Genomic DNA, 23,504 nt, shown 5'->3' with positions numbered 1-23,504 from the left:
CCTCTGAGTCAGTGAGACAGTTGTGTGTCTGCTCATGTGTCTAGTAGTAAGACATTGTTGGATATAAATCTGCATTATTTATTGCATCGTGTGTTTACTGCACTGACTCTCTGCATTTGACCCCCGGGGGCGTGTCTATTGTGGTTGTGGGTGGAGCATAGACTTTAAAAAGATAAGTGATGGAGTCACTGTTACACCCTGAAGTTGATTATTTTCCTCTAACAGCACGACTCTGTGTATTTTACTCCTCTCACACTACAGCAACTCACCAAGAACATTTTTATTTATTTATTAAGCGCCCTCTGGTGGTCAGGTTTAGGTACTGCAGTGTGTATATAATCCTCGTCTTGTGTTTGATTCCCGATGCGCTAACATCATCCTGTATGAAGTCACTGTTCACTTCACCCTCCAAAAACTCTGAAAGTCACAACATCCTAAAGCTCTTTTTGAAGTTTGCTTCCATATTTATTAAAAATGGCACCGTATATTGATTTAATATTAAATAAGCACACAGGATTTATGCAGTGACTAGAATTTAAATTTACATTTACTGCATGTGACAGATTTTCTTCTCCAGAGCAACATACGAAAGTGCTTTAAGTCTATAGTGTTAAAAATATTTACACTGGATCACTAGGTTACAGACTTAACATACCATCAACATAAAACTGTTCAGGTTTTTATTTTTAAACATATACATAAAACAAACAGGGGGAAAAGTGCTAGTTAAAATGTTTGAGGAAGATGAAGGTCTTCACCCATCGGTTAAAGACAGTCAGAGACTCAGCTGTCTGGACCTCTAGGTGAAGTTCATCCCACCACCTCGGTGCAGAACAGACACGAGTCTTGATGTGTTCCTCCCTCTTACCCTGAATTTATATTAAAGAACAATATAGTGGAGTTCTAACAGTGATTTGACTATTTTATGTAAATGTTTGTTTTATTCCTGGTTATCAGCCTGGACACTGGTTATTTTTAGGTTTATGGTCTCAGACCATTACACAAAATATTCACCCCTTCTTTCACTGCTTTATTGTCTTTTCAGAACACCTACTCCTGGATGAGTTACTTGAGCATGACAGCCATTTTTCTGTTCGTGAGCTTCTTTGAAATCGGACCAGGCCCCATCCCATGGTTCATAGTGGCCGAACTGTTCAGTCAGGGGCCGCGTCCTGCTGCCATCGCACTCGCCGGCTGCTGCAACTGGACCAGTAACTTCATCGTCGGCATGTTTTTCCCTTACATAGAGGTAACATGATTCAGCACACGCAGTACTGTCTGAAGTGTACACTACTAAACCATGTTCTGTCTCGTGGCCCCACCCATTCCTTCACTGGACAGACACATAGGCCACACCTCCTTTCAGCGGACTCACAAATGTTTAGAGTTTGCATTTATAGTTTTGCTCCAAAGCTAAGTTAGCTAACAAATGATGGAAGCTTGAAGCATGGAAATTATATCTGTGAAGAAAAGATTAATAGCTGAATCCTTTTTTTTTTTTTGCAGCAACTCCTTAATATGTATGTCTTCATCATCTTTGTGGTTCTGCTGTTCGTTTTTACTGTGTTCACGTGGTTACGACTTCCTGAGACTAAAGGGAAGACCTTTAAGGAAATCGCAGCTGTGTTTGAGAAGAAAAGCCCTGCAGCCCAAACCGAGGCAGCGACGGAACTGCAGCAGCTCAAAGGCTCATCAGAGGCCTGAACATATTAATGCTAACAGTGGTGGCAATGCTAACATCCTAAATGGACCACAGAGGAAAAGATGATAAATGCAGTCAGAATTATGTTTCTCCTGGTGTGAAAGAACCAGAGGGCAAGAAATACATGCTGATTATGCTAATGCTAATGTGAATGCTAATGCTATGGAGTCAAACTGAGCCTGTTACTGCCTTGAGAACTTACTGCTAAAATAATATCATGTACTTTCATTTTAATGTTAATACAGTTTCACGTTTTTACATCAGGGTATATGTAATATTGGGCAATTATGTGTATTTCTGTTAAAACAAGTTTATATTTCTTGTATTATATGATTGTTTTAACAGATATACAGGTACAGAACTGCCATGTTTTTTCCCCAAGTGATGTTAACATGATTTTTAGCACATCATAAACAGTGACAATAACAAGTTTAAAAAGATTTTGTTCATTAATGTAACAGTATTTTTGTGCTTATTGAAAATGTCTTTTTTTAAAGAACCCTGCTAATGATAAATAAAATGTTAGCATTAGACATCATCCACTGTCCACTTCTTAGACCCGCCCCAACTCTGAGTACAGGAAGTCATCCACATCTGATTAAACAATGAGGACACTATGCAAATGTGAAATAGCTTTGTGTGTGTGTGTGTGTGTGTGTGTGTGTGTGTGTGTGTGTGTGTGTGTGTGGTGCTCGGTGCAGTTCAGTTCAGTTATTGAAGAGTCTGATGGCTTGAGGAAAGAAACTGTTACACAGTCTGGTCATAAGGCCCGAATGCTATGCTACCTTTTGTCAGACAGCAGGAGGGTGAAGAATGTGTGCGAGGGGTGAAGAGTGTGTGTGAGGGAAGTGTGGGGTAAAGAGTGTGTGTGAGGGTACGTCCACAATGCTGTTGGCTTTGCGGATGCAGCGTGTAGATGCAGGGCAGTGAATATTTTACGGCTGCAGGAGTAAAGCAGAAGAACAGATGAGAGTTTACTGAACCAGGATTCAGGACAAAAACAAAGATGTGGATGTCAGAAAATCTCCAAAACACACGAGAGGAACTTCTCCAGAACACACAGGGTTTATGTCTTTTAGGTGTTTTGCAGGATTTGCAGTCAGTGCTGGAACTTATGTTTGTAAGCAGGTAAATAAAGAGAGAAGGGGACCTCAAATACACACCTGTCCATGAAGGTAGGATTGTTTCTATGAGTGCTTTCTTGAGGGCTACACTGTGGTGGTCACGTTAGACCAGATCTTGGGCTTATTGTGCTGGTGTGTGTTCTGTTCTTTAGACAGACAAACGAACACGAGCTGCTGCTCCTTCACATAACTTTATTCTTCTGACATCAGTAACAAAACATTCACACATGGCTCTGGATGTCATTGTATCAGATGACCACTAGATGTCCTCATAACCTCATATATGTGTAACATATACAATAAATTACATCCCCCTTCTTAAAGGTGGCGTGTACATTGTTTGAAAGCCAATGTTGACCTATAAAATCACCAAAAAAAACACGCCCCTAACACAAATGGGTCCCACCCCTGTATTGATAGCTCCGCCCACACATACATACGTAACCCAGGCGACTAAAGGAAAGAAATGTGTCTTTATCATAGCTGAAGTGAAGAACAATACAATTGTAGATAAACAAACAAGCAAAAATGACACACAAGCATAATCATGTAAAGGACAAAGACATATATTAGTTCTGTGTAACAAAACAAAACCAACGTTACTCACCTATCGAGAAGGAAAAAAGCGCCTCGGCGTCTTAAGTAAAGTTGGTCACATATTCACAGATTGGAGTTTCCAAGGGACCGTCTGCAAAGTGCAAATACTACCTATCCTTGATAATCCCTCCTCACTTTGGAATATTATCCCTAAGTATATTTTCTCTAAAGTTGGTGGCCTGAATTTCCTCCTACTCTGTAACTTTAATATTACAAAGATCCCTGTCAAACTTTCTAACTTTCATAAGCAGATGCTCTTGGCTTGGTCCCTGATATACAAACACAACTTCTCTCCACACAGATATTACTTATGGAACAATAAGGATATTCTCTACAAAAATAAATCTCTTTTCTTTGATAACTGGTTCAAAAATGGCCTTCTGTTAGTTGGACGGCTTTTTAATTCACAGGACAGACTATAACTATATAACTATTCAGATTTTTTACAGAAATATAAAACTCCTGTAACTACTAGTGAATACTCTATTGTTTGCAATGCTATTCCTTCTGGTGTGTTTTTTTCACTCTTTGAACCTAACTAACACAATAAGTGGAAATGTGTGCTTTTCTGTAGAGAAACATAAAAATAATTGTAAAATCAGAGCTCTCTTTCAGAGAGAATTAATGACAATTCTTTATATTAAACCATATTGGATTATTATTGTAGAGAATTTACCGTGGGAGAACGTGTGGTCCTTGTCACATAAGTATCTGCTTACTGATAAAGTAAAAGAAATAACATTTAAATTAATTTACAAATGTTACCCGACCAAAGCCTTTCTTAAGAAATATAAGTCAGATATTGAAGTAAACTGTTCTTTCTGTCGCTCTGCTGAGGAAGATTTCATTCACTAGTTTTGGCAATGTACCCACACAGAGACATTTTGGTCTGATATGTTGATGTTTATCCAGTCATATTTTATAAGTGACTTTTCTTTTTGTTTTAAAGATGTTTTCTTTGGATTGTTTGATTATTCTAAAGAGAATATAGGGAAATATTACATAATTAATTTGTGTTTCCTACTGGCTAAATTTCACACACATAAACAAAGATGTACTGGCTCTAAACCTCTTTTCTCTGTTCAGAGATGATGTTGACAGGTACATTGAAACTATCCAATGCTCTATTGATCCCAAAGCTACGAAAACTGTTTCTCTTTATTTATCCTTTTTGTCCTCTTAAGGTTTACGTAACATATATTGCATTGTTGTTGTATTATTACCATGGCAACTTATTTGTGTTTATGTACTTTTTCTTTTTTTGTGTTTCACATGTATATTGATATAATGCTCTGATGTTTTGTACTGTTTAATAAAAAAATCTCACATACAAAAACTGTTGAAACTACTCTAACATTACTATTTTATAGAAACTCCTTCATCAATCGATTATTGACTTTTTCAATAGAATGAACAAAAAAGTACTGAGTTACTGTCAGGAGAAAAGGAAAAAAGAAAGAAAACCTTTAAAAAGATCTTTCGTGTTCACTCACAAAAACGACTCTTCAGTTTGGTGAATCGGTTCCAAAAGTTCAAGAGATATTTTGAGCCGAATCAAAGAATCGACACATTGCTGCATGTACTACAATATTTTTTCCGGAAGCCTTCATAACATATTATAATGTTCTACCTTTATTTAAATCACTAGGGCGTCACTAGGCCCTTTTTAGGGGGGCTTTAATTAATCAAAATTATTTGATTCATTATTTTTTGATCGCTTCAGTCCCCTTTAAAAACGCTGCGTCATGTTTCGGCTCCTCCCCTGAACCGAGTCTGCGTGGATTCAGCGCGTTTTTCAATCCGCAGGGACGCCGAGTAGAGCGAACATCAGAGAGTACAAGGTGTGTGTGCTTTTATTGATGGATCGCTATGACAGGGCCGGTCCTGAGCATAGGCAGAACAGGCAAATGCTAAGGGCGCCACCCACCACTATTCATTCATTCATTCATTCATCTTCTACCGCTTATCCGAACTACCTCGGGTCACGGGGAGCCTGTGCCTATCTCAGGCGTCATCGGGCATCAAGGCAGGATTCACCCTGGATGGAGTGCCAACCCATCACAGGGCACACACACACACACACACACACACACACACACACACACTCTCACAATCACACACTAGGGACAATTTTCCAGAGATGCCAATCAACCTACCATGCATGTCTTTGGACCGGGGGAGGAAACCGGAGTACCCGGAGGAAACCCCCGAGGCACGGGGAGAACATGCAAACTCCACACACACAAGGTGGAAGCGGGAATCGAACCCCGACCCTGGAGGTGTGAGGCGAACGTGCTAACCACTAAGCCACCGTGCCTCCCCCGCCCAAATTATTATTTTTATTAATATATATATATATATATATTAATAAAATATAAATATATATATATATATATTATATATATATATTATTTATATATATATAAATATCTCCGTAATATAGTTTTTTATATAGTTTGTGTGTTTTCAAAATAAAGAAAAACAGGACAAAGCTGTGCAGTTTGTTTCTGTGTAAGTTTATGAACAAAATGATCGGAACACAATTGTCTGTGATTCCAGGGGCACCAGGTGGAATCTTGCCTAGGGCAGCAAATTGGCCAGGGCCGGCCCTGCGCTATGATATGACATCTGCATCTGTGCAGTTCTTGTAATTGCAGTTTACTGGACCAATACACAGTTCGGTTTCTCATCCAATGCGTCTTCGCTGCGTTCAACTTCAGCCCTTATCACAGTGTGATAGTTGTTTTTTCTTCCAACAAAAATGAAGCGATTAACACCCATGAAAACATACTTTAGAAAACGACCATGATTTATTTAATTGACCTTTTAAAATGTAAAACATATTATTGTGTATTTCGGCATTACAAATATGCAGCCATGCACAGAAATGATTAAAGACACACATCATTATATTGTCTGAAACTGCATTAGAACATGAACTGAAATTTAAGTGCAAATAAAATAAGTTCACAATATGGAAAATATCATTGTTTCATGGTGTTTTTTCTCTCACAGGAGCGCGTGCTCGCGTCACTCGAACAAAGTCACGTGACTCCTGCTCTGTACTGCGACTGCGCAGAAGACTGAACTGAGAGAAAATACAGTTTATTATCAGTTTATTCTTCCACTTCTGAAGTCTGTCACCATATTATAAAGGATTGAGGAAGGAGTCTGAATAATTCCAGAGTGCACTGTATGTTAAGTGGACTGTTAAGCAGAAAACTGTTAAAGATATAAGATAATAAAGGTCTTTTACACACAGTAGGTTGTGTTTCCACCAGCAAGCAGCACAGAAAGACAGAGCAGTTTGAGTAAAGTTTATTATTTCTGAGGAGACATTGAACATTTTTATATCAACTATAATAAACCCATCCTAATAGTGCATACAGTTAAATAGTCTGTTTCTACATTCTGCATTCATTACTGTTCCAGTTTCTGCACACAAAATGTCCAGTGTAGCTCAGGGACAAATTAAATCTCACACCTCACTTATAGTTTTTATAAACACTTTTACTAACATTTTATTTTAGATCACAAAACCTCACATATGACTTATTACCCATCCAGACTCCAGCATATAGAGGCTGAGTGAATGTGGTGTGGACTCTGTGGAGGAGCCTCATGGTGTCAGAGACGCTGTAGAAGGACAGAGTTCCTGCACTATGATCCACATACACTCCTATTCTGGAGGATGATGGAACTCGGAGCTCAGTGTTAATGCTGTTGTGCCAGAAAGAGACAGAGGAAGAACACCACAGACTCCAGGACTGACTGTTGAGTCCAAATAAACACTCAATACCCAGTCCTTTCCTGCTGATCTCTTTATATGACACTGATATGTACACAACATCACCGCTCCACTCCACCTCCCAGTAACAGCGTCCACACACACTCTCCTTACACAACACCTGAGGAAAGGAGTCAAATCTCTCTGGATGATCAGAGTATCGCTGTTGTGTCTCACTCCATCTCACCACTCTGTTCTTCTTAGAGAGAATGAGATGATAATTTACTGTGTTTAGATCCAGAGTCAGATAACAGAAATCTACAGTAATAAAATGTCCACATGTTAGATGTTAATCACAGGATTTATAATAAGTGTGTGTGAGACACCTGTCTGTGTTTCTATCCTCCTAATGCAGCTCTATATACATGGATCAGATTTAGATACAGACATTTTAACACAGTGTGTGTGTCTGGGTGTGTGTCTGTGTGTGTCTGTATGTGTTTTTGTGAGTGTGTGTGTGTGTTTGTGTATGTATGTGTCTGTGTGTGTGTACAGTATGTGTGTGTATATATGTGTGTGTGTCTGTGTGTGTGTCTGTATGTGTTTTTGTGAGTGTGTGTGTGTTTGTGTATGTATGTCTCTGTGTGTGTCTCTGTGTGTGTCTCTGTGTGTGAATATGTGTCTGAGTGTGTGTGTATGTGTGTGTGTGTGTGTGTGTGTGTGTAAAACCTACACTGCAGAAAATCTTCTCTGCTCTTTGGTTCTGAAGGTAAAATCATCTGAACTGCTGCAGCTTTGGAGACACAGAGACAAAATGGAGACAGAAAAATGAGGTGGAAACAGTTTAAAGTGTGAATGTGAAAATTTTGCTTCCTCACGTTTATTTCAGACGTCAACAACGTCACCATCTCAATTTATTCATCAGCTACGATTTTCTCCACAAATGTAAGATTTGTACTTTGTTTGTCTGCTAAATTGATCTTGATGTCATTTACAAGACTGATGCTAATACTGTGTGATTTTCTGCAGTCTTGTTCCTGCTTACTTCTTATTTCTGTTAGATGAATTTTATGGCTCTTTTTACTGTGATACAGAAACAATGTTTGTTTGTTCACCTTGTGGTCTGATTTTGTTGAATTTCTCCTCACAGATTTGTTCGACTCGTTTTTTCAGATCTGAGAGAGATTTCCTCACTCCATCAAATGAGAGATGTTGATTGACAGTGAAGCTGGGTGAGTCGTCACATCCAGGAGAAACACAGAGAGACAGGAAACTCTACAGAGAGGAAACACATCATAGAGAAGGAGAAAAGTGGACGAGAGGAACGAATGAATCTCAGACTGAATCAGAACAAAGACACACTTGTGATCTCAGACAGGAACATTTCTTGTTGCTGTAATGAGCTTTTAGGAGGAAACTTTGTGAGGAACAGCGCCCTCTGTAGATCAGACAGTGAGTGTTACCTGGAGGAAGTGGAGGTCATTGTGTGTGTGAAAGCTGCTCCAGCTCAGTGACTCTCCTCTTAAGATCAGCAATCTCCTGCTCCAGTTGATTCAGGAGTCGTTCAGCTCGACTCACATCAGCTTTCTCCTGAGCTTTGATCAGCTCCGTCACCTCCGAGCGCTTTTTCTCCATGGAGCTGATCATCTCAGTAAAGATCCTCTCACTGTCATCTACTGCTGCCTGTGAACGCATCTGTAAGGACACACACACACATACACACACACGCACATACACACACACACACATGCACACACACACACACACACAGATCCATTTATAATGTGTGTGTTTATGTGAATCTCTCAGTTTCCTCCTCACCTTAATAATGTCCACAGTCTGTTTCAGCTCCTGCACCTTCTTCTGCTTCTCCTGGATCCTCTGCTGGGATTTTATCTGATCCTCCTTTAACTCAATCTGAGACCAAATAAAATAGGTTTAATTAATAGAAATAAAACTAAAATACAAAGAATTGTAGCTGTAATTAAATAAGAAACTACAATCATTGTCCCCAGCACACATCATCACACTCATCACCCTCTCCTTTCCTGCTGATCTCTTTATATCAGACTGCTCTTAACATGGTGCCCTGTGATGATGTGGAGTCCCACCAGGGTGAACTCTCCTGGTTACCACCAGAGGCTCCTCAACCTGCATCAGGACAAATATATCTAGACCAAACTATGAGCAGAAGCTTCCCAGATCTCCAGCTCAGGGTTCTTTTTACATTTCCACAATCACTTTCACTCACTCGTTTAGTTGAAGGTGTTGTTTGTACTCGAAAATGACCTTAAACATCTTCCACTGGATGGCGGCCCTAGTCTGCTAGATTGTAAACAACTCCAGCTGAAATATCTAAAACATACCTACAACATTTTGTTTTGTTGTTTTTTTTTTTTCTCTCGTTTTTTTCCCCCTTCCATTCTTCTCTCATTTCATTTTTTTTTTTATTTCGGTTTCAAATCCGGATTATAATATTATACAACCTGGATCAGCTCGAAGAATATATCGATGCGCACTACAACACACTCTGCTGCACCATGAACAGGGACAAACCAGATCACAACAAAAAAAGTAAAGGTAACCCCACTCCAAACTCCAAGAGACCTCGTCCCGATTCACCTTTCAGCCCAACTACAACACGGTCCACATCACCCAAACCGCCGTGCTGCACTGAGGTAAGCGACATTTTGCTATCAATCCAAAAGAAACTCACCGGACTTGATACCAGGATTGCACTTATAGACGTCATACACAAGGAATTCCAGGAATTGCAGTACAGCTTAGAATTCAGCCAAGAACAGATAGACACTCACTAAAGAAAAGAACTTTTTAAAGGACTCCGTACAAGCACTTACCGTTCAACTCACTTCTGTTGTCGCCGAAAACAAAACCATGAAAGAAAACATTTTGGACTTGCAATCGCGCAGCATGAGGGACAATTTAGTTTTTACAGGCATCTCGGAACAAACTCCAGACGACCCCGAAAAATCAGTCAAGGATTTCATGATAAAACAACTCAAATTACCAGCGGAAACAGTACAGAGCATCACCGTGTTCACCGTATTAGATCTAAAAACAACAACAACCGACCACGAGCGATCATCACAAAATTCGAACACTATAAACAGAACTGGTTCAGAGGCAAGGCAAACAACTCAAAGGCACAAACTATGGACTCAATGATCAATATCCAAAGGTCATTCTCGAACGCCGGAAACAACTCTTCCCAATCCGAAAACAGAAAATAAATGAAGGAAAAAAGGCAGTCATTACAGTGGACAAATTATACATAGATGGACAACTATATTGCGATAAGGACATTACTCCCTGGCTTTTCTGAACACTTCACTTTCATTCCTGAGTCAATAACTGCCATAATCACTAAAACATGTCATCTATCACTTTTGTAACCTGGAACGTTCGTGGATTTGGTTCTCAGACAAAGAAGGTCAAAGTTTTTAATCATTTAAATAAATTACAAGCCGACATATGTCTCCTGCAAGAAACACATCTATCAGAATCAGATTATAATAAAATTAAATCAGCAAATTACAGTCATTTATTCTCGGCTCACTACAACACAAAACAAAGAGGAGTATGCATTCTAATAAATAAAAAAATCTCTTTTGATCGTAACACCACTATTACAGACCCTGAAGGACGTTTCATTATTATAAACATCTCCATTAATAATAGCCCGGTCACAATTGGCAACTTGTATGGCCCAAACACAGATGACCCATCCTTTTTCCAGACCTTTTTCTCTTCAATTTCAAATTTTTCTAATTGTCCAGTCATAATTGCAGGTGATTTCAATACAGTTCTAGATCCAACAATAGATAGATGTAATAGTTTAGGCAATAAACGCATTTGGAAATCTGCAGAAACCATAAAACAGTTCATGAGTGATTTTGGTCTTGGCGATAGTTGGCGTCTACAGCATCCTAACAGTGAAGAATACTCATTTTTCTCACCAGTACACCACTCATATTCCCACATTGACTTCTTTCTTACCAGTAATTCTATCATATCAAATATTTCTGAATCAAAGATTCATCCAATAGCCATCAGTGATCATGCCCCGGTAACATTAAAATAGAACACAACTAGTCAACATAAACCCACTACCAGATGGCGATTTAACATATCCCTTCTGAAAGATCATGATTTTGACAGCTATTTCAAAAGAGAGTGGGCATGCTTTCTAGAGATGAATGACTCCCCGGAAACATCTCCATCTCTTCTGTGGGAAACAGGAAAAGCAGTACTAAGAGGAAAAATAATTTCATTCTCAGTTTACAAAAAAAGGAAAGAAAAGGATGAACAAGTAGAATTGGAACAAAAAAATTAAACAACTAGAAGACATTAACATAAATAACCCAACAGAAGAAACACAAGATTCATTAAGAAAATATAAACTCAAATTGAACGAATTAATCAATAAACACACACAATTCCTAATTCATAGACTACGACAAGAAAACTTCCATCATAATAACAAATCTGGTAAATATTTGGCAAATCAAATCAAACAAAATAAGGAAAAAGCTACAATACCAGTGATTGTAGACACATCAGGGAAATCCACCAACTCACCAGAAGAAATAAATCAAATCTTTCAAAATTTTTATAGTAAATTATATTCCTCCAATAAAGACCCAGATCAGAAAGACATTGACTCATTCCTCAACAATATCAACCTGCCTCAACTCAGTAAACATCAAATACATACTCTTGAATCTCCCTTATCATAATATGAACTTTTTAATGCCCTCAAACTCAAGCCAAACAACAAAGCACCAGGCCCCTATGGATTCCCTGCTGAGTTCTACAAACACTTTTGGTCTATTTTATCACCACTTTTTATCCGTATGATTACTGAATAGAAACAAAAATCAAAACTTCCAGATACTATGAACACAGTCACAATTTCACTCCTTCTTAAACCAAATAAAGACCCAAAATTACCATCAAGTTATCGCCCGATTTCCCTAATCAATGTAGACATTAAAATCATCGCCAAAGCACTAGCTCATAGAATAGAAAGAGTCACATCATCTATAATCCATCCAGATCAAACCGGTTTCATCAAAGGTAGACTTTCATCCAACAACACACGCAGACTTTTTAACTTGATGCATTATTCATCAACTCAAAATCAAAACCATCATAGTTACTCTCGACGCAGAAAAAGCTTTTGATAGGGTCAATTGGAAATTCCTGTTTTCCACATTAGAGAGGTTTGGTTTTGGGGAGTCATTCATTAATTGGATCAAAATTCTGTATACATCACTTTCAGCCACATATCTTCACGCTGCAACGGGGGACTAGACAAGGATGCCCACTCTCCCCTTCATTATTCACCATTTTCATTGAGCCATTAGCAGCAGCTATCCATCAAAACAGCTACATTAAAGGAATTCAAACACTAAACATGCACCACAAAATTAGTCTTTACGCTGATGATATATTACTATATTTACAAGACCCCTCATCTTCATTACAAGAAATGATTAAACTCATTGATTCATTCTCAAATATCTCTGTATACTCGATCAACTGGAGTAAATCAGCCATACTTTCATTACATTCAAACAGCTTGGATGTGACATCCCAGACATCACCTATTCCTTTGTGCACCAACTATATCACATACTTGGGCATTAATGTTTCCCCCAGGCTGTCAGAGCTGTTTGGACTCAACTTTACTTCATTACTTAAAACAATAAATGATGACCTTCATCGCTGGATGAATTTACCACTATCCATTATGGACAGAATATCAGTAATTAAAATGACTATACTCCCTAAATTAAACTATTTATTTACAATGACTCCAGCACTACCCACCCTCACCTGGTTTAAATCACTAGATTCAATCGTCACTAAATTCTATTGGAAAAATAAGACTCCAAGAATTAAATTGACTACACCACAGAAACCAAAATCACAAGCAGGACTGGAAGCACCACATTTCTACCACTACTTTTTGGCCAATCAGCTCCAAAACATATACAAATGGATTCATCCTAACCCATCAGAAAGCACATGGCTAGATGTTGAACAGTCAATTTGCAAAGAGATGAACATTTCAGAATTACCTTTCTATAGTCAGACAATCAAAAAGCATCACTGTTTTAAATCACCAACAATAACCACAGCTCTGACAGCCTGGTGGAAATGTCATCACATCACAAACACCCCTCTTGCACCATCTAAATACACCCCGATCTGGAATAACCCAGATTTTATAGTTAATAAGAAGCCACTCAACCTACGCACATGGGTAGACAAGGGCATCACACAACTTCAACACAACCTCCTTAATAACAACTTGGCACCATTTTCCCACTTGGTCCAGAAATACGGCATTGGGAGTAATTGTTTTTTGGAATATTTACAAATCAAATCATCTATTCAATCAAAAATCGATACTCAGACAATTAATCTAGACCTTTCGCCTCCAATTTCAGAACTAATTAATATAACCTCCCCAAAAAACTACTCTCCAAAATATATAAAATAATATCCAGATCAGACAACACATTAAGCCGACCCAATGCTAAATGGGAATCAGACTTATCCATTGCTCCCAATGCCGCTTTCTGGACACAAATCTGCAAAAATATCTAAACAAAAAACGTCAACTTACAACTTATACGGTATAAAGTACTTCATAGATTTCACCTAACTGGACAGAAATGATTTAAAATGGGTTTTACATCAGAAACATGCTCACATTGCACACAAAATACCCCAGACACCTATTTACACGCTATTTGGCTTTGCACCTCAGTTAAAAAATTCTGGGAAAACGTTATTGACTTACTATCCAACCTTATGGGGTGTCACATCCCGCTGTCTCCCTCCCTCTGTATATTAGGTGACGTATCCATAATCAATTTAAACAGTACAAACAGTCAATTACTCCTAGTGGCTCTAACTATCGCCAAGAAAACTATACTCATAAACTGGAAATCAAGGAACACCATACACATTACAACTTGGAAAAATGTACTAATAGAGTACATCTCCATGGAAACCTTGTCTACCTCCATTCAAAATAATACATCAGAATTACACCCTTCTTGGTCATCTCTCTTTAACTTCAAACAGTCATGAATCCACTGACCTTCTTTGTCTGAAGCCATCCTCAATGATACACCATCAATAATCCCATCAATAATCACACATGATTGGGAGGAGGGGGGTCAGGAAGAGGCAGCTACACAGACTAATATCAAATATAAATAAAATACTTATAAGATTATATTTAAATCTCTCTCTCTCTCTCTCTCTCTCTCTCTCTTTTCCGCTGCTTCTGGACCCTGGTTGGATGTGGCATACCATGTGGCATACCATGTGGCATACCATGTGGCATACCCTGCCATGTGCAGTTCTGATTAGTTGTGGGTGGGTGTGATGTGGGGCCGGGGGCATTGGGCTTTCGCCCTCCAGCTTGTACTTATGCCTGAGATTTCTTGTCTCCGGTTGGCCCAGCACTTGTCTCGCTGTTTTAATGCATCACATATTAGATGAGGTGTGCACACATTCATTTGGAGCAAAATAAAAAATATATATATTTTATATATATATATATATATATATATATATATATATATATATATATATATATATATATATATATACACGTGTATATATATATAAAAGCACACACATAGGGTAAGTGTGGCGCGGGCATGGTGGCCTGGGCTTTGCACTGGGCTGGTTCCATGCTACATGCCATGCTTTTTTAATGCATTATACACTAGTTGACATAAACATATCATGATTATAACAATGAAAGCCAAAAAAAAAAACACACACACAAACAGGGTAAGCGGGACGGCTGGGGATGGGGATGGATTTTGGGACCCTGGACCCGGCAGCACCTCACCTTGATATACCATTGTAATATGACGCTGGCGGGGGTCTATACTATGCCATGGCCATGAGGGGTATCAGAAGCAGCTTTATAATACCTTATCATTAATAGCTGTATCAATATTACCATTATTATTATTATTATTATCGTTGCTATTATAAGTACTACTATTATCATTACTATTAATGGCTGTATCAGCATTATTATTGCTATTACTACTACTATTTTTATTTGTCCTCTTCCTGATCCTTTAACCTCCCCTTCATTCCATAGGAAATGAGTATATTTGTAAATATATTCCTCTTTGATTTATATATAAAATGTATATGTATGTATATATATATATATATATATATATATATATATATATATATATACATACATATACATTTTATGTCTGTTGTAATTCCCTGCATGCTCCTTTATTCATATATCTCCACTCCCACACCCAGTTACACTTACAGTTACACACTCACACATAAACTCACACACACACACACGTTTTGTTTTGTTGGTCTTTGTTTTTGTATTTTGCATGTAATTTCTCTTCTGTAAATATTGTAATTGTGTCTTTGCATAATAATAAAAAAAAAAACATCTTCCACTGGTATTACACCATATGTTATATGTAGATATATAGTATTTTACATTTTTTATTAATATTTGTACATTAATTTTAAACTTTAATTGTATGTATTAAATTATTTATTTTATTCTCATTTTTCTTATATATTAATTTTTTTCTTTCTTCTGTTTCTATAATTCTGTAAAGTTGCTTTGAGACAATATGTAAATAAATTTAATTAGAATTTAAATTAGAATTTGTAGTGTGTGTGCATATATAAATATAAAGTAAATATAAATGTGTTTTAAAGAAGCTTCAACACTTTTAGAAGTAAAACAAAATAGACTTTGAAATCAGAATAAAGTGGCACATGACCGTGTTAAATATCATCATCGTCATCATCATCATCATCATCATGCCTTTAGCTGTTTAAAGTACACTGACTGGTCTGTGGTGTTTCACACGTCTTTACAAAACACACTTTGACTTTTAATAAAAATCCACCTTACACTGAATGACAGTCATTATAACCAATCAGATCACCTCAATAGAAATTAGATTAGAAATAGAATTTGTAGAAACTGACTTAAAGGAAACTTAAAAAAGAATAATAATATTCAGTTCTCACCTGTTTTTTAGTTCTTTCTGCTTTAGCTGAAACTGTATCATGACCTTTGTGTTGATCCATCGTACACAAGTAACAGATGAAGCTTTGGTCAGTACGACAGTAGATCTCCATCAGTTTGTCATGTTCAGAGCAGATCTTCTCTTGGAGCTCTGCACAGGCTTCAACTAACTTGTGCTTCTTAAAGGCAGGAGACTGATAGTGAGGTTTAAGATGTTCTTCACAATAGGAGGCCTGACAAACCAGACAGGACTTGACGGCTTTGTGTTTTCTCCCTGTGCAGAAATCACACTCCACATCTCCAGGTCCAGCGTAACAGTGAGCAGGAGAAGCAGCTTGGAGTTCAGTCTTCTTCAGTTTCTCCACCACTTCAGCCAGCATGTTGTTCCTGCGTAGAACAGGCCTTGGAGTGAAAGTCTCTCTACACTGAGGACAGCTGTAGATGCCCTTCACATCCTCCTGATCCCAGTGAGCATTAATACACACCGTACAGAAACTGTGACCACAGGGAATAGCCACTGGATCATTCAGGAGATCCAGACACACTGGACAGATGAAGTGATCCTGACCTACTGAAATACTGGCCTCTGCCATTTTCCTGCACAGAGAGAGAGAGAGAGAGAGAGAGAGAGAGAGAGAGAGAGAGAGAGAGTTCTATAAGTTTCGTTTTCTCTGAAATGAACTTCCTGGTTCAGTGTGTTATAGTGTAACAGAGAGAGGAGGTGTGGCTTTACAGAGAAAAGGAGCTCAGACTTTAACCACTTACACACCATACACACACACACACACACACACACACACACACACACACACACAAACTTTAGCTGGGATTTCAGCATGTTCATAAGACATGTTCATATTTTTTCGAGGCTTTGAAATAAACACATTTTAATAAAATGATGTGATAAAACAGTAGGATGCTGTATTTGGTAATTACAGAACTGTACATGTTGTTTACTGTAAGGAACCTGTAAAAATACAGGAAGTGGCTGTTTACAATTGAAAGGTTTTACAGTGTAACATGACATAACATTAACATAACATAACATAGCATAACATGACATGACATGACATAATGGTTTCAATGTATTATTTGAATGTGAGAAGTTTAGAATGCTTGTTCACTATTGGATGCATCTCCTGTCAGTTATTTTATAGACACTATACAGGTCACCTAAGATCCTGTGGATGGGGCGTTGTGAATATGGGAAGGAATCATTTAAACATCGAGTCCACTTAAGATTTAAAATGTTAATCATGAAAAATAAAACTGACCTTAAAATAAATGTAAAAAATGCTGCTCAAGCGTGTGGTGATGATTAAGGATTAAGGATGCTGTAATTATGAGGGTTGTTTTAATTAACAAGGTATGTGAAATAAGAAGATTCATAAAAGGTTTATTTTGATAAGATTGTGTGTTGACCTCAGGTTAGCTCAGAGCTCAATAAACCCAACTACTTGTAACCCAGACACTTCCAGACTGACTGTAACCAAACAGCAATGAGTTGCCATGTTCATTAAAGACTGAGACTTTCTGTTTTAAGTTAACGTCCATGTGTTTCTGAATTGCAGATGAGTTTTGATATTTATTTTTGTTTTATAATAGTATTTTTTATCATTTATTATAGAGTAATAAAGAGCTTCATGTGGATTTAGGCTGGATTTTTGTATGAAATAAACCATGATGGATGTTTTGTGTTTCTTGTTTGTTTGAGCAAGTTTGAATCTCTGCAGCGTCATTATCTGACTCAGATCTTTGGCTTCTCGGCCACGTGACCTCATCACGCAAGATCTTCTCCCTTTTTATGTGCTCTAAATTTCTCTTAGGTCAGTAATGTTTAAGGAAGTAAGTTTGCGGCTCCATAAACACACACAGGGTGACTTTAGTGTGTGTCGCCGGTCTGCCTCCTGTCATGTTTTGTATGATGTAGGAGGAAAACAGAGAACTTGGAGGAAACCCATACAAACATCATGGAGAACATGTACAGGAACCCAGCAAGATCAAAAGGTAAGCAGAGCTCAGGAGTGATACGAGTCAGATTGGTGACAGGTGATGCAGCAGACATGTCCTTCTTTTAAACATATAAAACTTACTGTATTTTTAAACTTACTGCACACCAATAAATAAAATCTCACGTGTGTTCTGACTCTCACACGTGTTCTACTGTGTGAGTCTCTGATCAGTTTACTGTTACAAACATGATCTGTATTTATATCTATATATATTTACTCAGTTATGGTAAATACTGTTCATCAGTTCTTACATAGTTCATAACTGAGCTTTTAATGGTTTTCAGTTATTCATCTTTAATTCTATTGTATTGAGGTGGAATTTTAGAGCTGGTTATGTTACAGCACTTTTACTGCTGCTGATGCTATGTGAGACATTTACACCAACATTTATTTACTGTCATTAAAATCTCACACCATTTGTGCAACATTTGGAAGATTGTATTGATTCTTATTAGGATTCCTTATAGAAATGGCCAGACCCTCTTAGAGTTTTATTATAACTCTTCCACTTATTTCTTTTCCAGCCACTTGCCATCTTCTGCTTTGCTAGTTCATTTATAGACAGATTCCCACAATCTTCTCATTCATCTCCCTGGTAGCTGAGTTGGCTTCAGCTTCAGAGGAATATGATACGAATCCATATCCTTTTTACATCATGAACTGTATTTATATATAAAACAGAACAGCTATGCTGTGTTAGTATCAGGGAACTGTGATTGAACCCCCTATAGTCCATATATACATCTTATCTATCTCTACTGATAAAATTGTTGAGCAGCTATAAAAAAAATACAGTGTAAGAAAAAAACACACGTCTCCTAAAAGAGAGAGTAAGGGGAAGTGAACACAGTGTATCGGGAAAGAAAGAAACTGGAGGGATTATTAGTGTCAGGATTTAGCCCGGACTTTGGCCATGTGCTTTGTTGTTTATGTTCTATGTTCATGTGCCTGCCCCCTTGTCTATTCCTTCCCGCCTCTGCACACCTGTCCCTTATGTGTCTAATTGTCATGAGTATTTAGACGTGCAACGTTGCCCATGGCGGAGCGGAATCCTTGTCTTTTGTTGTGTCTTTGGTTGTCTTTTGTCGTGTCTGTGTTCCAGTTTTGTAGAAAATCCCAAAGCAGCATGTAAAAGCGAGTAAAGATTGCCTCTAGATTCATGATAATCAGATCACATTAGCAGCACTTCCCCATGTCCATATATGGACACAAAGGCACGTCCTCTCAGGTCTGCGATGTGCAGACAGATTTAATGCTGTACCTTTGTGTTTGGTGTGCTGTAGGCTGTCTTCTGCTCCTGAACATCCACTGCCTTCTCCCTCTGCTCTATCTTCTTCTGGACAGGAGGCAGATCCGGGGCCAGTTGAGGTTCAGGCTCAGGTGGAGACAAAGTCTCAGGCAGACTCACGGGCTCTGATTGAAACAGGTCTCAGGTGGAGGCACAGGCTTTGGGGGAGACACAAGTTCGGGTGGAGACACATGTTGGGGTACAGACACAGTCTCCAGTGGGAAACATGCTCTCAGGTGGAAACATGGCTCTTCCTCCCAGAAGCTCGTTGACCGTAGTGTCTCAGCCTTTATCATCATCTTCCTGAATTGTAGTCTGTAGGAAAAACAAGTTGGAGTTAAATTGTGAATCTCCTAGAGATAATTTAGGTGTTAACCCTCTGGGGTTAGCCGGCGCGCCTTTTGGCGCATTTTTTCCTCTTCAACGTGAAGTCCACTTAAAATACTCCGTCATTCATAGTCATACACATGCATGTAATACATCATTCGAAACTGTGAAGTGTCTGCTTTTATTTGAGTGCCTTCATATTAACAACAAAACGCTGTGCTTTTGGCAAATAAAGAAAATAACCAGGTTGTGCATTCAGACATCTCTGTGAACTTGACCTTCTTCCTGAAACACGTTACAAACATGAACTAATACTGTAACTCCGCTACTCGAAAGCAAAAATTGTCTTTTTGTGTAATCTGTATGTAAGTAAAGAGAGGTACAGTTTTTCTGGCTCGACCTCATTACCACTAATGTGATCCCACCTACCGCCGTGCGCGCCATTCATATGAAAATTACCTGAGCGGGCTATGCAAATAAGATCAACGCCCCCAAACAATGCTATAAGAAGCACAAGTTTTAACAGATTCATTCACTTATTGACGCGCTGGGACGCGCTTGTATTTTGAAGAGCGACTTGATCCAGCTGAGGATATAATTTCTGAAGAGTAAGTTTTACTTACATTTGTTGAAATCTTGTGTGATGTAAAATTATATATACTGTATTGTATACAGACTATTTGCAAGCAGATATTAAGAGTGACTTTATAGAAACGTCTCATAATTGGCAACTTTTATTTACTTTAAAATGTTAGTTCTTATTAAGCTGTATGCTGATTAATGTAATGTGAAAATACAATATGTTATATAGCAATATCACTATTTAGAATATATTTTGACTAGTGTTTATGCCTCAACTAGTCTTTTTTACGTGACTATCTGTTCGGGTGTAAATGTTTCGATGTGATGTCGATGAGCTGTAAATGTACCCGGAGATGTCATGTGTTAATGTTTAGCCATAAATACGTCCGGTAATGGCCCGTTAACAAACATATACAGCGCATCTCTGTACCCAATTATCTCAGCTATGCTTACAGTAACTGCCTTAGTTATTGCTTTATAAGTTTGTTACTGTGGAGAATACATTATATTAATTATTAAAAACTTTTGTAGGAATGTGGCTGCATCACTCTTGTCTTCACCTGCACCGGCTGCAACACTTTCACCTTCGTTTGATGCTCACACGGGGGCACGCAGCAACGAGAACAATAAAGAGTACATCCACATGTAACCATTTTTTTCTATTATGCGTGCAGAATATTTGTATTACTGATGTGGAAAATACATTATATTAATTGTGTTGCTTTGTACTTTGAAAATACATGATACTAATTTGATATTTTTTAGGAATGTGGCTGCAACACGTTCACCTTCGTCTGATACTCGCACAAGGGCACTAAGCAACGCGAGCGACATTCATCCAGTGTAAGCCACATTTACCCTTTTTTAATGTTCTCAGTATTAGTAATACTGGTGTGTTGCTTTGTACTTTGCAAATACATGATACTAATTATGATATTTTTTTTAGGAATGTGGCTGCAACACGTTCACCTTCGTCTGATTTTCGCACAAGGGCACGCAGCAACGCAACTGGGAACAAAAAAGAGTACGTCCACATGTACCCATTTTTCTGTTATATTGTATATTAGTATATTCATTCATTCATTCATTCATTCATCTTCTACCGCTTATCCGATATATTAGTATAGTTATATATTATTATTATTATTACTAATGTGTTGCTTAGTACTTTGGAAAATACACGATGAGACTAATTATGTTGTTTTATTTTTTTTTAGGAATGTGTCTGCTTTACCTTTACCATCACCTGCTACACTCACACGCCGTAGGTCTCTTTCAGTTCTCAAAGCAACTGAGACTGTGTAAGTACAGTTTATTAAAATATATAATTTTATTTTATATTTTATTCTAAATTAAAAAAAAATTCTAACCATTTATTTATTTACAGATTTAACACTGACAGTGATAATGCACCTGTTGCAAAGAGACTCAAAACCAACATCCAGGCAAGCAGCAGGCAGTCCTTTCTGTCATGGAAAACAGAGACTGATATTGATGTGGTTCCACACACATTGAGTTTCTTTTCTGCACGGGAACCTGGACCACAGCTGAGTCCTACAGATGCACACACACCCCTGAGTCTCTTCAAAATGTTTTTCCATGAGAATGCAGTGTCAACTCTATGCCATAACACCAATGCTCAGGCTGCCAGGGCAACAGCAAAGGGTTGCAAGTACAAATGGAAAGATGTCAGCGCCGCTGAGATGTACCGCTACATTGGACTGCTATTTTATATGGCCATGGTAAAGTTGATCTCCATCAGGGACTATTGGAGACAGGACAATGTTTTCTCTGTGGCTTTTCCTGCCAAAGTAATGTCAAGAGATAGATACCGCACTATTTCATGGAATGTGCACATGAATCACCCAGAAGAAGACAAGGTAAATGACAGGAAAAGGGGCACAGCCGAACATGACCGTCTTTTCAGGGTCAAACCTCTTATGGACACTATCCGTCAAGCTTGTATAAACCTCTATCATCCTAAAAGAACCTTGGCTGTGGATGAAAGAATGGTGGCATGCAAAGCAAACACAGGAATGACACAGTACATGAAAGCTAAACCAACCAAGTTGGGCTTCAAGTTGTTTGTGCTTGCAGATTCCTCAAATGGATATACTGTGAACTTTTCATTGTACACCGGGAAAAATAACTTTCCCACAGGCCATGGACTTTCATATGATGCTGTGACGTCTCTTTTGGACTGTAAAACTTTAGGCTCTGGGTACCATGTGTACATGGACAATTTTTACACAAGCCCAAAGCTCCTGACAGACTTGTTTGCCATGAAGTTTGGTGCTTGTGGGACTTACAGAGACTTTAGGAAGGAATGCCCACGGGATGCAGCAAATTCACTCTCCAAGCAATCTGCCAGGGGCTCAATCAGATGGATTAGGAATGGACCTCTACTGTTTGTGAAGTGGATGGACACACGAGAGGTATCTGTCTGTATAGAACAGCTCGTTGTAGAGCTCTGTGACATAACACATAGAGCAGAACCAAAACAGACCAGGAGTGCCAGTGCCAGTGCAAGTTCCAGTAGCTCAGCTGACCTCAGAGGTAAGCAATATTGCCACTGTTGGTCGCCGGAAATGTGTGCGCTGCAGGACAGTGCATGGGAAAAGACAGGACACACGTTGGAAATGCAAAACATGTAATGTTCCCTTGTGTGTTCAGTTAAATAGGAACTGTTTTGAGCAATGGCATGACGACATTTAAACTCCATTCTCAAAGATTCACAGTGTGTGATGGCTTACAAATTTATATCTTATTTTTTATATTGTAAAGAATAATTCCATACAATAAAGCTTCTTTTCTCTATTGTATTGTTCATGTTTTTTTTACCATTGGTAAAATAAAAGTCTTATTTTGTCAAGTACAGATATAAAAGTCTTTTGTACTTTATTGTACACTATTTTATTAAACTACAAGCAAAAGATTTTCTCTTTGAGTCTCCCCACACTCATTCTTTTGTCAACACAATCCAGACTAAGCCATTAGGGGGTTGGGCCTCCTCAGGTGTGAATCATTAATATTCATGACCATTAAATCAATGTATTGTTTCATGTG

At 38.2% G+C, this 23,504-nt stretch overlaps 1 protein-coding gene and 1 pseudogene across 2 annotated transcripts in view; one reads left to right on the top strand and one right to left on the bottom strand.

Annotated features, from left to right (window-relative positions):
- The window catches only part of slc2a2 (solute carrier family 2 member 2), an 11,618-nt gene extending 9,378 nt beyond the window's left edge, over window positions 1-2,240 (top strand). For both annotated transcript variants that reach the window (XM_060887867.1, XM_060887869.1), the window contains exons 10-11: window positions 1,046-1,249; window positions 1,507-2,240. In XM_060887867.1, coding sequence (XP_060743850.1) covers window positions 1,046-1,249; window positions 1,507-1,704 — 402 coding nt within the window. In that variant the 3' untranslated portion in view covers window positions 1,705-2,240. The remainder of the gene's footprint in view (window positions 1-1,045; window positions 1,250-1,506) is intronic.
- Window positions 2,241-6,726: 4,486 nt separating this feature from the next.
- On the bottom strand, window positions 6,727-16,968 carry LOC132858001 (tripartite motif-containing protein 16-like; annotated as a pseudogene).
- Window positions 16,969-23,504: the final 6,536 nt, after the last annotated feature.

This window comes from Tachysurus vachellii, chromosome 15 (assembly GCF_030014155.1).
Source record: "Tachysurus vachellii isolate PV-2020 chromosome 15, HZAU_Pvac_v1, whole genome shotgun sequence".
Taxonomy (NCBI): Eukaryota; Metazoa; Chordata; class Actinopteri; order Siluriformes; family Bagridae; genus Tachysurus; species Tachysurus vachellii.
Note: the sequence above shows the minus strand (reverse complement) of the source record. Positions and strands in the feature narration are given on the sequence as shown.